At 48.0% G+C, this 12,176-nt stretch overlaps 3 protein-coding genes across 9 annotated transcripts in view; 2 read left to right on the top strand and 1 right to left on the bottom strand.

The window, feature by feature from the left end:
- Nucleotides 1-182: 182 nt before the first annotated feature.
- NUDT1 (nudix hydrolase 1) lies at nt 183-5,156 on the bottom strand. Of its 4 annotated transcripts, none has more exons than XM_039560231.1 (4): nt 5,095-5,156; nt 4,276-4,432; nt 828-973; nt 183-613 (listed from the first exon to the last, which is right to left on the bottom strand). In XM_039560231.1, the coding sequence occupies exons 2-4, from the start codon at nt 4,425-4,427 to the stop codon at nt 441-443; spliced, it is 471 nt and encodes a 156-aa protein (XP_039416165.1). In that variant the 5' UTR covers nt 4,428-4,432; nt 5,095-5,156; the 3' UTR covers nt 183-440. The 4 variants fall into 4 exon arrangements, with proteins under 4 accessions (XP_039416165.1, XP_039416166.1, XP_010390702.1 ...); XM_039560232.1 differs by having other exon boundaries at nt 4,276-4,413; nt 5,095-5,142; XM_010392400.3 differs by having other exon boundaries at nt 4,276-4,413; nt 5,032-5,120.
- Nucleotides 5,157-5,180: 24 nt separating this feature from the next.
- Nucleotides 5,181-7,563, top strand: MRM2 (mitochondrial rRNA methyltransferase 2). Of its 4 annotated transcripts, none has more exons than XM_039560227.1 (3): nt 5,181-5,244; nt 5,929-6,194; nt 6,903-7,563. In XM_039560227.1, the coding sequence occupies exons 1-3, from the start codon at nt 5,207-5,209 to the stop codon at nt 7,325-7,327; spliced, it is 729 nt and encodes a 242-aa protein (XP_039416161.1). In that variant the 5' UTR covers nt 5,181-5,206; the 3' UTR covers nt 7,328-7,563. The 4 variants fall into 4 exon arrangements, with proteins under 4 accessions (XP_039416161.1, XP_039416160.1, XP_010390703.1 ...); XM_039560226.1 differs by having other exon boundaries at nt 5,929-6,200; XM_010392401.3 differs by lacking the exon at nt 5,181-5,244 and adding an exon at nt 5,260-5,344 and having other exon boundaries at nt 5,929-6,200.
- A 791-nt stretch (nt 7,564-8,354) lies between these two features.
- MAD1L1 (mitotic arrest deficient 1 like 1) overlaps nt 8,355-12,176 on the top strand; it is a 349,137-nt gene continuing 345,315 nt past the window's right edge. Inside the window, exons 1-3 of the mRNA XM_010392404.2 lie at nt 8,355-8,431; nt 9,556-9,709; nt 10,962-11,102. Coding sequence (XP_010390706.1) covers nt 9,560-9,709; nt 10,962-11,102 — 291 coding nt within the window. The 5' untranslated portion in view covers nt 8,355-8,431; nt 9,556-9,559. The remainder of the gene's footprint in view (nt 8,432-9,555; nt 9,710-10,961; nt 11,103-12,176) is intronic.

The following is a 12,176-nucleotide window of genomic DNA, read 5'->3' as shown; positions in this document are numbered from 1 at the left end:
CTGCAACCTCACACTGTGTTCAGCTGGAGAATCCTGAAGGAATCTCTGGTCTGAACTTTTGAAAAGACTTTTACAGCACCATTACAACAGAACAACACATGCTTTACTGAAAAAATATTTTTAATAATAATAATAATAAAAAAAAAATTTCCACCCATGAAGGAAAAGCTTAAGCCACTAAAAAGGGTTAACACTTAAATTTTTAATAGTTGCAATCACATAATCACTCAAGCCTACCACAGCCAGGGACTTCACAGCATGGACAATCTTGTTACTTTTATTTCTGCTTTAAGAAACCCCCTTAATCTCCTTACTTCCCACTGACCTGGAAAATACGTCTCCTTTCCTGGAGAGCTGAGCAAGGAGACCCTCATAAGTCATACTCAGGGTGCTGTAGCCCAATGTGGGCAGTAGCACATGGGCTGAATGCTTCTGCTTTCTTAAACTTCCTCCACTTCTTTCAGGCTGTGCTCCAGGATGGTGTCTTGTCCCTGGAACTTAAAATAGCCACGAAACAACTTTCTCTGAAGCACCAGGGGAAACCAATAGCTGTCATCCGGCCACATGTGATGGAATGGCACCTCGTCCAGCTGAAACCACTGGGGCCGCATTTCTGGTGGCAGAAAACAAAAGAACTTTGCACGTGGGACTTCCTCATGGATTTTTGCTGCCTACACTGTAATATTGGTCAACAAGCAGCTTCCCCCTACAGCCCAGCTGCCTTCCTTCTGGGAGGCATTTTAGCATGAATAGTTCTCCATTTCATAAGAGCAATGCTGTCTCAGAAGAGCATGCACATCCTTCCTTCCCCCCCACCAGCCACTTACCCTCACTTTCTGTTGGCTCTCCATGAAAGTGATCTGCCCGGAAAATGTGAACGTCCATGAGCTCAGAGTTGCCTACAAATTCAAATGTGATCTGCCCCATCTTCTGCAAGGTGTCCACAGTCAGTCCACTCTCCTCCAAGAGCTCCCTGCACAAGAAAAAGACTTCTTTCCATGAAAGTGAGCAGTGGGAGAACAAAAATGCAGTCATTAGCTTTACTCACACATTCAAAACCCTTCCAGCACACCAAAGGTGAAAGCTGCACCTGTACAACAAAGCAGGGTTCTGACCTGCACCAAGCCACAAGTCTACTACACCAAAGGGGAGCCAGGTCAGATGGGACTGTGTGTTATTTCAGGTTCCTGAGCCTAGTAGGAAAACAGTCTAGGTTGGAAAGGGAAGATTCAGGAAAACTGACAATTTAGTATAATTTACAGTCCTTGCAATATGCAGATCTTTTCTGAGGTGAGCGAGAAGTGGGTATATGAAGCAATATTACTGTAGCTAGGTGTGGCTTCAGAACTCCAAGATACACTTCATTTAGACAGGAACAAGGCTTTGCCAACTTCAAGCTAAATCTTATAATTGTGGGGAAGCAGGTCATGAACACCAGAAAGAACATCTACACTTGCTACACAATCAGCTACTTCTGAGGCAAACTGAGGCTTACTTAAATTACACACTCCATAACACCACTTGGACACAGAACGTTGAGAATTCCGGTTCCCATTCAAATGCAGTGTAAAAAACACAAAGCAATTGTGCAAACTTTGCCTTTCTGCTCCTTGGAAGTACATTGAGCATAACAAGAGGCCAGAAGGCAAGACTTTTAAGAGCACTTGGAGAGCTGTGCCAGCTCTTTTCCACACACCACCACGCACAGCTACTTGAAGCACGTTCATTATTACCTCTCTTCATGCTCCATGCTCAGGGTTTTTTTTATTTTACCTCCCTCTAACAGAAGCAGCACAGCTTGAAGTCAGTCATGGTTTTTGTAATGTACAAAAATAAGGAATACTCTGAAACTTCTTTAGTTAAAGTTAATAATTAATGCAGTTGCCTATTTGGCAGTAACAACAATTTTAAAGTGTAATGGAAATGATTTTAAGGCTCCAGCTTTCTTTGGCATTGATTTTATGGATCCCATCTTTCAAAATTATAATTCAACTTAATATCTTGGCTAATTTTATTTTCTGAGAAGCTATCTATGTCTAAAATAGAGGCAGTTTTCCAGCAATGACTCTAAAAGCTTCCTTTTACAGGCACTGATAATTGAACAACAAAGCACAACACTGCTACAGTTCACCAGGCAATTTATCCATCAGCTGCTTGGCTCTATGTGTAGCAACTGGAAACATTACAGGTGGCAAATTAGAAATAACTCATTCACTAAATGCTCCCCTTACAAGATGTGCCGCTGAGGAGCTGCCCAGGTGCTCGTGGGAATGTGCTGTACCCAGCAGAGGATGGAAACCTTACTGGTACTGGGAACTTTTGTTCATGTTTTGGCTTAATATTTAACTACCTGTGCTGAGAGGACACTTCACACCTGCTGCCTCTGCCAACCCAGCTGAGACAGAGCGATGTGGAACCACAGCCTCATACCTCAGCTCCCAGGGCAGAGCAGAGGTGGTACAAGGGAAGTTTGATTTGGACTGTGTGATGCTTCCTGCAGGAGAGCTGTGCCCTGAGGCAGCACTGCACCATCGGTGCTCCAGCCAGAAAGGTGGCCAGTATGTCCAGCTGGTCCTGGCTCTGGGGACAGCTTCCTGCCCAGCTGACCTCAGCAGGAACTGGTTGTGTCATTCTGGAGTAAACTGCAGGTGAAGGGATGGGGACAGTCCCCAGCAGCAGGTGCTGGCTGTGCTGTGGCACATTGCTTTGGGATTGATGAAAATTTTAGCACTTGATGTCTTGTGTGAACAGAAGTTCTGGTGTCAAACTCGGGGCCAGCACAGGTGAACACACACCCAGGAAATCCAATGCTACATGAAACCATTAGATTTACCCCACAGTCAGAGGCAGTGTAAGCCTAGCAAGTGTTAAGCGACAAAACTTAAGTCCCTCCCTCCACTCAGAGATGACAAATTACACAAAAAGCCATGATGAAGTGTCAGGTACATTAAGGCCATGTGCTGGTGGGAGCACACTGTAGGTACAAAAATGCTGCTAGAGAGGATTTTCTTACTATTTTCTAAGTCCGTGAGAGACTTTTCTCTCTCACAGAAGAGGTAGCAGGGAATGTAAACAACCAAGCCACCTGCAACCTTGAAAAGTCTTGTTTATGGTATAGTAGAAAAATATTTTGACAATGGATCTTTTAGGATTTTAGCCAATCACCCCCAAGGGGTGGCTGGTCCTTTGTCCAATTAGACTATGAAGAAAAAAAGTCTATAAAAGAGTTTGTAAAGTAATTAAATGAATAAATCTTGCTGCACAATTCCTGCCTGCTGGATCTTCTCTCCTCCTCCTCCCTATGGCTGCAGGACACGGTGATATACCGTAGGAACCAGGCCATCAGTAATAGCACACCTGCACAGAAACCCTTTTGTCCCCGGGCCCAGCTCACCACAGAGCCCAGGTGGTTGTGCTGGCACAGCTGTGGAGGCTGTTGAGGGCAGAGGCTGTTGGGTACCAGCTGAGCACACCATCATCGATCTTCCTGCAGGTGCAAGGGCAGTTTTGGGCACGTATCAGAAACCGAGGAGATGGCAAAGTGTGGCTTTGTATCAGCAACACTCATGTAAAGAACAAGGTACCTAATTTTTAGAGGAGTTTAGCAATTTAGCTGTGATCTGTTACTTTGTTTTAATGACCAGACAGATGAAAGAACTACAAGAAATCGGTACCAAAGGTTTCAAAAATTACACTGTGCCTTTTTACTGATGAAATTCAATTCCCCTACTCAGCATTAGCACTTAAAAATGTCACCATACAATCAAATAATAAATTTCTACAGGGCTTTTTATAAGGGCCCCCTAAGAATTCCTGCTATTTTGTGGCTATGTTTTCATGCAGTACTAAAAATGCTACTGGAAGGTGGCATCTGTTCAACAGCTTCAAAATTTAAACAATAAGCAATTTGGCTTATTATTTAAATTAGCTGTAGGTCTGCTACATAGCCAAAATTAAACCCTGCACCTCTCTGAAGAGTGCAAGAACCTCCACCCACCACTCACAGACTCAGTTTAGATCAGAGTCCGGGAGATGGGAGGGAGGACACAGGAAGTTCCAGTTGCTCACAGATTGGATGGCAGTTAAAGATGCATGTACATGTGCATGATCCCTCATCACCTGTGGAGCAGGTGGCTCCTGACTGCAGTGGTGGGTAACACGCGGGTGTCACTGACCAGATGACCGTGGTACCTCCACCTGCAGCCCACTGCCGATGGTCCAACACCTTCACCCGTGCCCCCATACCTGTCCCCGGGGTGCCGGCCCATCCCTCACCTGCGGGCAGCTTCCTCGATGCTCTCCCCGGGCTGTACCTTCCCCCCGAAGCCGTTCCACAGCCCGGCGCCGAACCCGCGCTTCTTCATGCCCAGGAGGACACGGGACGGCTGCACCACCAGGACGAGGGTGAAGAGTCTGGACGTGTACATGGCTCCTGGGTGAGGGACGAGGCGGGCACCCCGGCGCCCCTCAGAGGAGACCCGGGGGGTGCACAGAGCCCCTCACCCCCGAAGCACCCAGCACCCCTCTCCAATGCCCGGACCCTAAAGCCTCGGTCTCCCAGTGCCTCTCCCAATACCTACTTCTCTAACGCTCCCACTGATCATTGCTTTCCTGCTACTTCAGCACTCCCCTCCCAAAGTTTGATCCCCCCGTCCCAAATCTTTGTTTCCCCCAAAACCCCCTCCCCGAATCCTGACCACCCTAACACCCTCTCCCAGAATCCCTGAATCCCTTCCTCAAATCTTTGATCCCCTCCGCAAATCCTTGCCCCCCCCAGATTCTTCGACTAGCCTCAACACCTCCTCCCCGAATCTTCGAGCCCCCAGAAACCCCTCCCCAAACCTCTTATCCCTCTCCCCAAATCCTTGTTCCTCCTAAACTCCCTCCCTAAATCCCTTATCGCCCTCAGCATCCCCTCCCCGAATCTTTTGACTCGCAGCGCCCCTTCCCCAAAAATGCGATGCCCATCCCAAATCCCTCATCCCCCTGCGCCCCCGTCCCTGTCCCCGCACTCCTCAGCCCCACACTCACGGCTCTCTCGGTGTCACCCTGCGCCCCCGTCGCTGTCCCCGCACTCCTCAGCCCCACACTCACGGCTCTCTCGGTGTCCCCCTCAGCCGCGGCCCGTCCCGGCTCTTCCCGCGCCGCCGCCGCCCCGCCCGCGGCCGCCGTGAGGGGAGGCGTGGCGGGGCGGGCTGAGGCGGCCATGGCGGGCTCGGGGCGAGCTGCCATTGCCGCGGGCAGGTGCGTGGCGGGGCTGCTGAGACGATCGCGGCGCCCACCCGGGGGATGGGAGAGTGTCGTTAGTGCCGGTGCCTGGAGTTTCCTTCGGGAATGGGTTAATGTGCGTTTGGGGTTTGCGGTTGCTGGAAATGCCGTGCGGCCGTTGTGCCCTGGCCCGGGCCGTGGCTGTTTGGTTGCTCTCCTTGGAGCCTGCAGGAGCTCGGGCATCTCCCCGTTCCTCCGAGGGGCTCACGGAGGCCGCCAGCCCCGCTGAGGCAGCACAGGACCGTACTGGGATCACTCTGCCATGTCGTGTCCTTAAAACACCAGAGCAGAAGCTGGAGTGGGGTCTCTTTTCCCCCTTAGCTCAGGGTGACACGTGAGACCTCATCCAAAACCTGACGCTGCTGTTGTGGTTGGACCTGATAAGTAAAGGTGCCAAAAATCTCAAATTTGGAGGCTTCTCTTTGGAATCAGAATGGTTTGGGCTGGAAGGGACCTCTGGAGACCATCTAGCCCAACCTCCCTGCCAAGGCAGGATCACTTGCAGCAGGTGACAGAGCAACGTGTTTCGAATGTCTCCAGCCAGGGAGACTCCACACCCTCCCCGGGCTGCCTGTAGTGGCTGGAACTAATTATTATAGAGACTTTCGAAATACAGAGTGGTTATGTACTAACTGGTTGACTCGCCTCTCTTCCCGGCAGCTGTTGGCGTTGGATGAGCAGATGCCTGCACACCACGGTGAGGTTTCTGAGGAAGACTGGAACTGAGCAGAGGTGGTTGGAGCGGCACTTGAAGGATCCCTTTGTCAAGGCGTCGAAGCAGCAGCATTACCGTTGCCGAAGTGCCTTCAAGTTGCTGGAAATTGATAACAAGCTCTGTGTTCTTCGTCCGGGACTTTCTGTTCTCGACTGTGGAGCAGCACCTGGTGCTTGGAGCCAGGTTGCTGTAGAGAGGGTCAATGCTTTAGGTACTGGTAAGTGCAGTTTTTTGGCAGGCAAGATGGGGATGATACTGCTCGTGAAGTGTGTGAGAGATCTGTGAAATACTATGGAATCTAAATACTACTACTAGGAAATAGTATGATGGTAACAGTATGGGGAGAGAACATGGGTACTGGCAAGTGCCAGAGTCACTGATAAAAACATTAAGGGGTGAGCCTAGTAAATCTTATGGTCTGGAGAAATTGTGTTTATGAAATAAAACATGCCATGTGGTGCTAGCATTCTGATTAGCTGTTATGGGGAAGATCCCTTCATCTACACCTGAAAAAGGTGTGACCTCCAGCAATTACCTTGGCTTATCTGGAATATTATTTCCCTTCTTGAAAAATGGAAGCAACCACTGTGCATGGTTTATGTGGGTGAAGCCATTAATATTTACAAGATAAGGTGCTATAATCTGCACCATTGCTCAGGATTTCTGGACTGTCAGCCTTGAAAGAGCAGCAGAAAACCAAGAAAAATCCCCCTTGCTTATCCAGACTAGCTGAGTTTTCATGTCTTGAACGGATGAGCTTATGGCCAACCCTCCACGCAGATGCACCCAGCAAACTACCAGGGGACGAGAAGGCAGCTGTGGCAGGTGATGGGTTTTGTTTATTGACTGGCACAGAGCTCATGCAGATGCAGGTTTTTGCAGCCACCCTGAGTGTTCCCTGTGTCATTCATCCTTGCAGATCCTGCTGTCCCCACCGGCTTCGTGCTTGGTGTTGACCTCCTGCGGATTTCTCCTCTGGAAGGAGCGGTTTTCCTGTCGGAGACTGACATCGCAGACCCCAGCGCACTGAGGACGATCCAGAGCCTGCTTCCCTTAGGGAAGGCAGATGTCATCCTGAGTGACATGGCACCCAACGCGACAGGCATTAAAGAACTGGATCATCAGAAGCTGATCAGTCTGTGTTTAGGCCTTCTGAATATATGCCAAAGCATTTTAAAGCCAAAAGGAACGATGCTCTGTAAATTCTGGGATGGATCTGAGGCCCGTCTTCTGCAAAACAGACTGAAGGGACAGTTCTGGGATGTGAGAACTATAAAGCCTCAGGCCAGCCGGAAGGACTCTGCGGAATCTTATTACTTGGCAAGGCTGTACAGGGGGAAATGAAAGTTAAGAACTGCAGATTCTCAGACATTGATTGGAAATCTGAATTTAGTGGGTGTTTAAAGAAAAATCCCACCGTTAAGACCCTGGGAAAATTTGCTACTCTTCTTGAAGTCCATCAGGCTTTTTAAATACCTGTGGATGAAATGGTTGGGAATGGAGAGGAATAGTCCAAAAGGCGACCTCTGGGGCTGGAGTAGTGGAAATGAAAATAAAACGCTGATTATATGTGTTTTTAATGTGTGCTTGAAAATTGTTGCACTGTTAATGCTGTCATACATGAGACTGACCATAAAGGTGATTGTCAGAATGTGAGGGAACAGCAAGGGGAGTTTGAGCCAATTCCGTGCCTTTTAGAAGCTGGCGCAATTTATTAGCACATGTAAAAACAGAAGGTGTTTCTGTGCACATCAGGATGTGCATCCTCATGTGGGATGTGTAGCAGAGCCATGTGAGAGGCACGGCTGACTCGGGAACGTTCAGCCCCGTGGCTCTGCTGCCTTTCCTACAGACACAGGTTATATTTAGGAATTGCTGCTTCCTGGCGCTCATAAATCCACTCAGTGGCAGCAGCACTGGGTCATTGCCATGCACATCATCTCCCCAGTGTCTTCAGTCATGTTTTAGGTGTGACCAGTGGTATTTCTCATATTTCAGGTGAAAAGACAAGATGTTCCTGAAATCCAGCTAGGGAGAATGACTGAATTGCCGGAAATCTGTTTGCACAAATAAATTCAGCCGCTGCCTTATCTGAAAGTGACAACTTTTACATGAAATAGCACTTCTATCAGGCTGACTGTGGCATGAATAATACGAGAGGCTGTTTGTAAGACTCCCAGGCCTGTCTCGTCATAAACAGCTCATTTGGGGCGGCTTACAGATTCCTGCCGGGGCAGGAGGCCGTTTTTGGGGAGCAGGCCGAGCTGAGCCGGGAGCACCGTAGCGCCTTGTCGGGGCATTACGGTAGCGCGCGGAGTGCTGCGCTCGTAATCCCGTCGTTACGGGTTGCCGGCGCCGCCGTTCTCGCGAGAGGCGGGCGCGGAGTTCCCGCGAGATCCCGTGGCCGGGGCGAGGAGGGAGATCCAAGCGGGGCGCGCGCCGTGGCGGGTGAGCGGGCGAGGGAGGGATGAGGGATGAGGGATGAGGGAAGGAGGAAGGAGGAAGGAGGAAGGACGAGGGGAGAGGGAGGGCGGCAGGGCGGCAGGGCTGCAGGGCTGCGGCCGCGCCTGTCGCACACCGGTCTCCCCCCGGGGAATCGTGCGGGTGAACCCCGCGGTGCCGGAGCTGCCCCGTGCCCGCCGCGGCCGCTGTCGGTGTTCGCTGCCCGGCGAGGGTGCCCCGAGGGAGCCTTGGCCGCGGGGTTTTCCGAACCGGGTCACACACCTGCGTGTCGTCTTAGTTGTTAGTAGGTTTGAGAGCGGGCTTGCTGGAGCTACCTGTTGGCAGGTGCAGTGGGTACTCCAGTGCTCAGTTTGTGTTTTGGCAGATATGTTGCTTCTGCGCTGCTCCTCCTCGTGCTGTAAATCCAAACAGTAGCTGCTGTGTAACCCCGAGAATGCAGGAGCCCGAAGATAGCCCCAAGCCTCTGTTTGTGGTAGATGTTGTGACTCCCTTTCCTGGTCTTGAACCTTTATCGGTGTTTCTGGGGATTTATGGAGTGTGCAGTCACTGGAGGGACTCACTTAAGGCTTCCTGAAATCTCCTGGGAAACTTTGCAGGCTTTTCTGAGCTCCAGGCTTGATTTATCTTTGGCCTTTTAGTTAATACACTTCTGAATTTGAAGGAAGAGTTGCAAAAACTTTAATATGAATAATGAGATACAGTTTCACTTATGCAAGTGATCAGTGGACTTGGGAAGACTTCTTGCTGGAAACTAGAGTGCAAAGTGCTTCTGGGAAACCAGAAATAAATTGTGTAGCAGGAAGGATTTGCTGCTGTTCTGGAGTTAATTGTGCTGCCATCAGCTTCAAAAGTTAGAAGGAAGAACAATGAGTTTGGTTTGGTCAAGGAAGAAAAGGCTGCCTTGCATCTTTTTCTCATTTCAGAGACTCACGACTTCAGCCTGGGTGGGGTCATGTTTTCTGTGGATCCCAGCAGTGATTTGCAGATTGATTTTACCCTGTAAACTGGGAGATCTTGTGTTCAGTGTTTCCTCAGGGCAGTGATGGATCCCTCTTTAGCAGAGCAGCTTGCTCTGAATGTTTTGCTCATAATTTTCTGTCCATTTCCAGAGCCATGGAGGACTTGGAAAATAATACCACTGTCTTCTCCACCCTGAGATCCCTCAACAACTTCATTTCACAGCGTATGGAGGGGGTATCTGGGCTGGCTACACCAGGATCATCTCAAAGCTCCTTACAGATGCAGTACCAGCAGAGGATGCAGGTGAGGAGTCCTCATCTTGGTGATTCCTGGAGTATCACTTCAGTGTGATCGTGTGCTCCTTTGGATTCCAGGAGTTGAGAATTTCAGTTGCATCTGACCATTGTTTCTGAAATTGACACAAACTCAATAAAGGAAGCCTGCTGTCAGCATTCCAGAATCTTTTCCAGAATGTATTTAATTTTTTTTTTCAGTGTCAAACAGATGTATTTTTGTTTTGTAAAAGTTTAAGAAAGGTCCTTTGAATTTATTCCCCGCTAGTTATATCTGTGAACCAGGTCAGGAAATTAAATCATAAGTTGTTTTCATGTTGCTGAACAAAGGAGCTTTATATCTTAACATTTTTCTAGTAAGACACTTTGTTACCTTTTTTCAGGATTTAGAGGCTTCTTTGCCTGGATTGTGCTGTGGCTTTGATATGCAAACCAGCTGTGCTTTCTTATCCACTTCTGTTTTATCCACCTGGGTTATTTACTTTTTTTTCCTGTTGCTTCAGTCTCATAAAGCATAAAGTAAATTGACATCTTAGATCCCAGGGACGGTTTATTAGGCTGGAATGAAGTTTCTCTATTCTGTATCTTAATATAATTTATATTTCAGCCTCTAGGTACAAAATAAGCCTTTTTTTTTTTTAATAATCTACTTTGCATTTGGAATGTTGACAAAAATTTAAGCATTTTCTGTCTGTGCTACATCTCTGGTGGCAGCAGTAGTTGGAGGAGGCTCTCTCTGGTTAATTTCCATTAACTGCGTGTTGGATGTACATCACCAGGACCTGAGGAATTCTGTTAGTATTGTCTGTTCTCTCAGATAATTTGAATGAAAAAATGAAGTGTGATGCTGTACAGGTTGTAGAAAAACCTGTTATTTTGTTCAGCAGTTACATTTTATTGGGAGCATGATTTGTGCTTCTTGGCTAGCTGCTCTTTTATGAGGCTTGGGGAGTTCATAATTAACTTCTTAGATAGAGAAGTAGATTTTTTCAGACTACATCTAGAGACTGATCAAGGAATTTCAACTTAAGAACCTGGAATTACTTTCTTTCTAATTCACCTTGGTTTGATGTGGGTTTCTGAGCATGACGTTGAACTCTTGGTTTCCCCATCTGCAGCTGGTGTGAGAAGTACCACAAATTTGGTGATAGTTTGTAAAATGGCAGGTTAATGTCAGCTGAGCAGTACAGGGTGGGAGGCATGATGGTATTGCTGTGCTGTTAATGGTGTGCAATGTCCTTTTTCACACATGAACTGGCCAGCTGGAAGAGCAAGCTGGGCAGATCCACTCCAAATCCCAGCTGCTGCAGGTGGAACGGGAGAAGATGCAGATGGAGCTGAGCCACAAACGAGCTCGCATCGAGCTGGAGAAGGCAGCTAATGCCAATGCCAGGAACTATGAGGTGAGGGGGATGTCTGCACATGGCTTGGTATCATTGGCCTAAGCCAGAACACATGGGAGCATTTACAGTGGTGTTTTTGTTTGGTTCAGGGATGTGCTCTCCACTTCTCATGTGCTGTGCTTTGGTTTGCAGTGGACTGTCTCAGAATGTGTATAGTTACTCTTTTTTGGAGTGAAACTAAACTGAAAGGTGTGCTCCAGGAGCAAGCCTGGTGTTCTCCAGTTGCTAATGGACACTGTCTTCAGAGCAGGACTTCAATGAATCTGGAATACATTTACTGTGTTTGCATTTATTGCAGGTGTGGGTGTCAAGTTGCCAGCACCAACAGGTCTGCAGAACTGCTCTGTTCTGCACTAACCCTCTCTGTGCACTGCACTAACCTGCTAATGCACACCGGAGTGTGAACGTGAAGCCTCGTTAGGTTGACAGACTGATGATCTGATCACTGGGCTCTGTTAGTTTAGCACTGAAATTGTCATGGGTAGCAATAACAAAAGGGATTTGTTATTTGTTTCTCCCAGAAGTATTTAGTTATTTTTCTCCTATAAGAGTTTAAACTTCTGCTGGCACAATTGCAAGCATTTAGTTTGTGTGATTGTAATTAATTGGAATGGCAGCAGTGCCAGCCATGTGGTGTCACGCAAGAGAGCCTGCACTGATAAAACAGTGAGCCTCACTCAGGGACTAACAGCTTTTATTGGGTTCTGCTTTTCTGCCCACATATGTTTGCTTAATGATGTTACTGAAATAAGCTGTAGATCAGTGTCTTTTGTAGCATAATAAAAGCCTTATATGTGTGTGATTATCGAAAAAGAAATCTGTAAAAAGTGATGAGTATGTTTTGTTGTATTTTGTGAGGATGCTGGGTGACAGATTTAGTGTGTGGTTGTGAAACAGGGAGTCAGTGACTAAATTCCTCCTTCCGCTGAAGTCAGGTGATGTGGGATTAAGCCAGGAAGAGTTCAAACTGGAATATAGCTGAGTCAGTCACAGAAACTCTTGAAATACTGGTACAAAAAAAGGGAGCAGCATTAATCCAGCACTGTGGTAATTACCCTGCTCAGATTCTGTGTT

The sequence above is a fragment of the Corvus cornix genome, chromosome 14 (assembly GCF_000738735.6).
Source record: "Corvus cornix cornix isolate S_Up_H32 chromosome 14, ASM73873v5, whole genome shotgun sequence".
Classification (NCBI taxonomy): domain Eukaryota; kingdom Metazoa; phylum Chordata; class Aves; order Passeriformes; family Corvidae; genus Corvus; species Corvus cornix.
Note: the sequence above shows the minus strand (reverse complement) of the source record. Positions and strands in the feature narration are given on the sequence as shown.

Coding starts and splice junctions, on each gene's coding strand:
- NUDT1 (XM_039560231.1), bottom strand. CDS start 4,427: ATGTACACGTCCAGACTCTTCACCCTCGTCCTGGTGGTGCAGCCGTCC. Junction 974..4,275: donor ATCGAGGAAGCTGCCCGCAG/GTGAGGGATGGG, acceptor TTTCTTGTGCAG/GGAGCTCTTGGAGGAGAGTG. Junction 614..827: donor AGAGCCAACAGAAAGTGAGG/GTAAGTGGCTGG, acceptor TTCTGCCACCAG/AAATGCGGCCCCAGTGGTTT.
- MRM2 (XM_039560226.1), top strand. CDS start 5,207: ATGGCGGGCTCGGGGCGAGCTGCCATTGCCGCGGGCAG. Junction 5,245..5,928: donor GCTGCCATTGCCGCGGGCAG/GTGCGTGGCGGG, acceptor TCTTCCCGGCAG/CTGTTGGCGTTGGATGAGCA. Junction 6,201..6,902: donor GGTCAATGCTTTAGGTACTG/GTAAGTGCAGTT, acceptor TCATCCTTGCAG/ATCCTGCTGTCCCCACCGGC.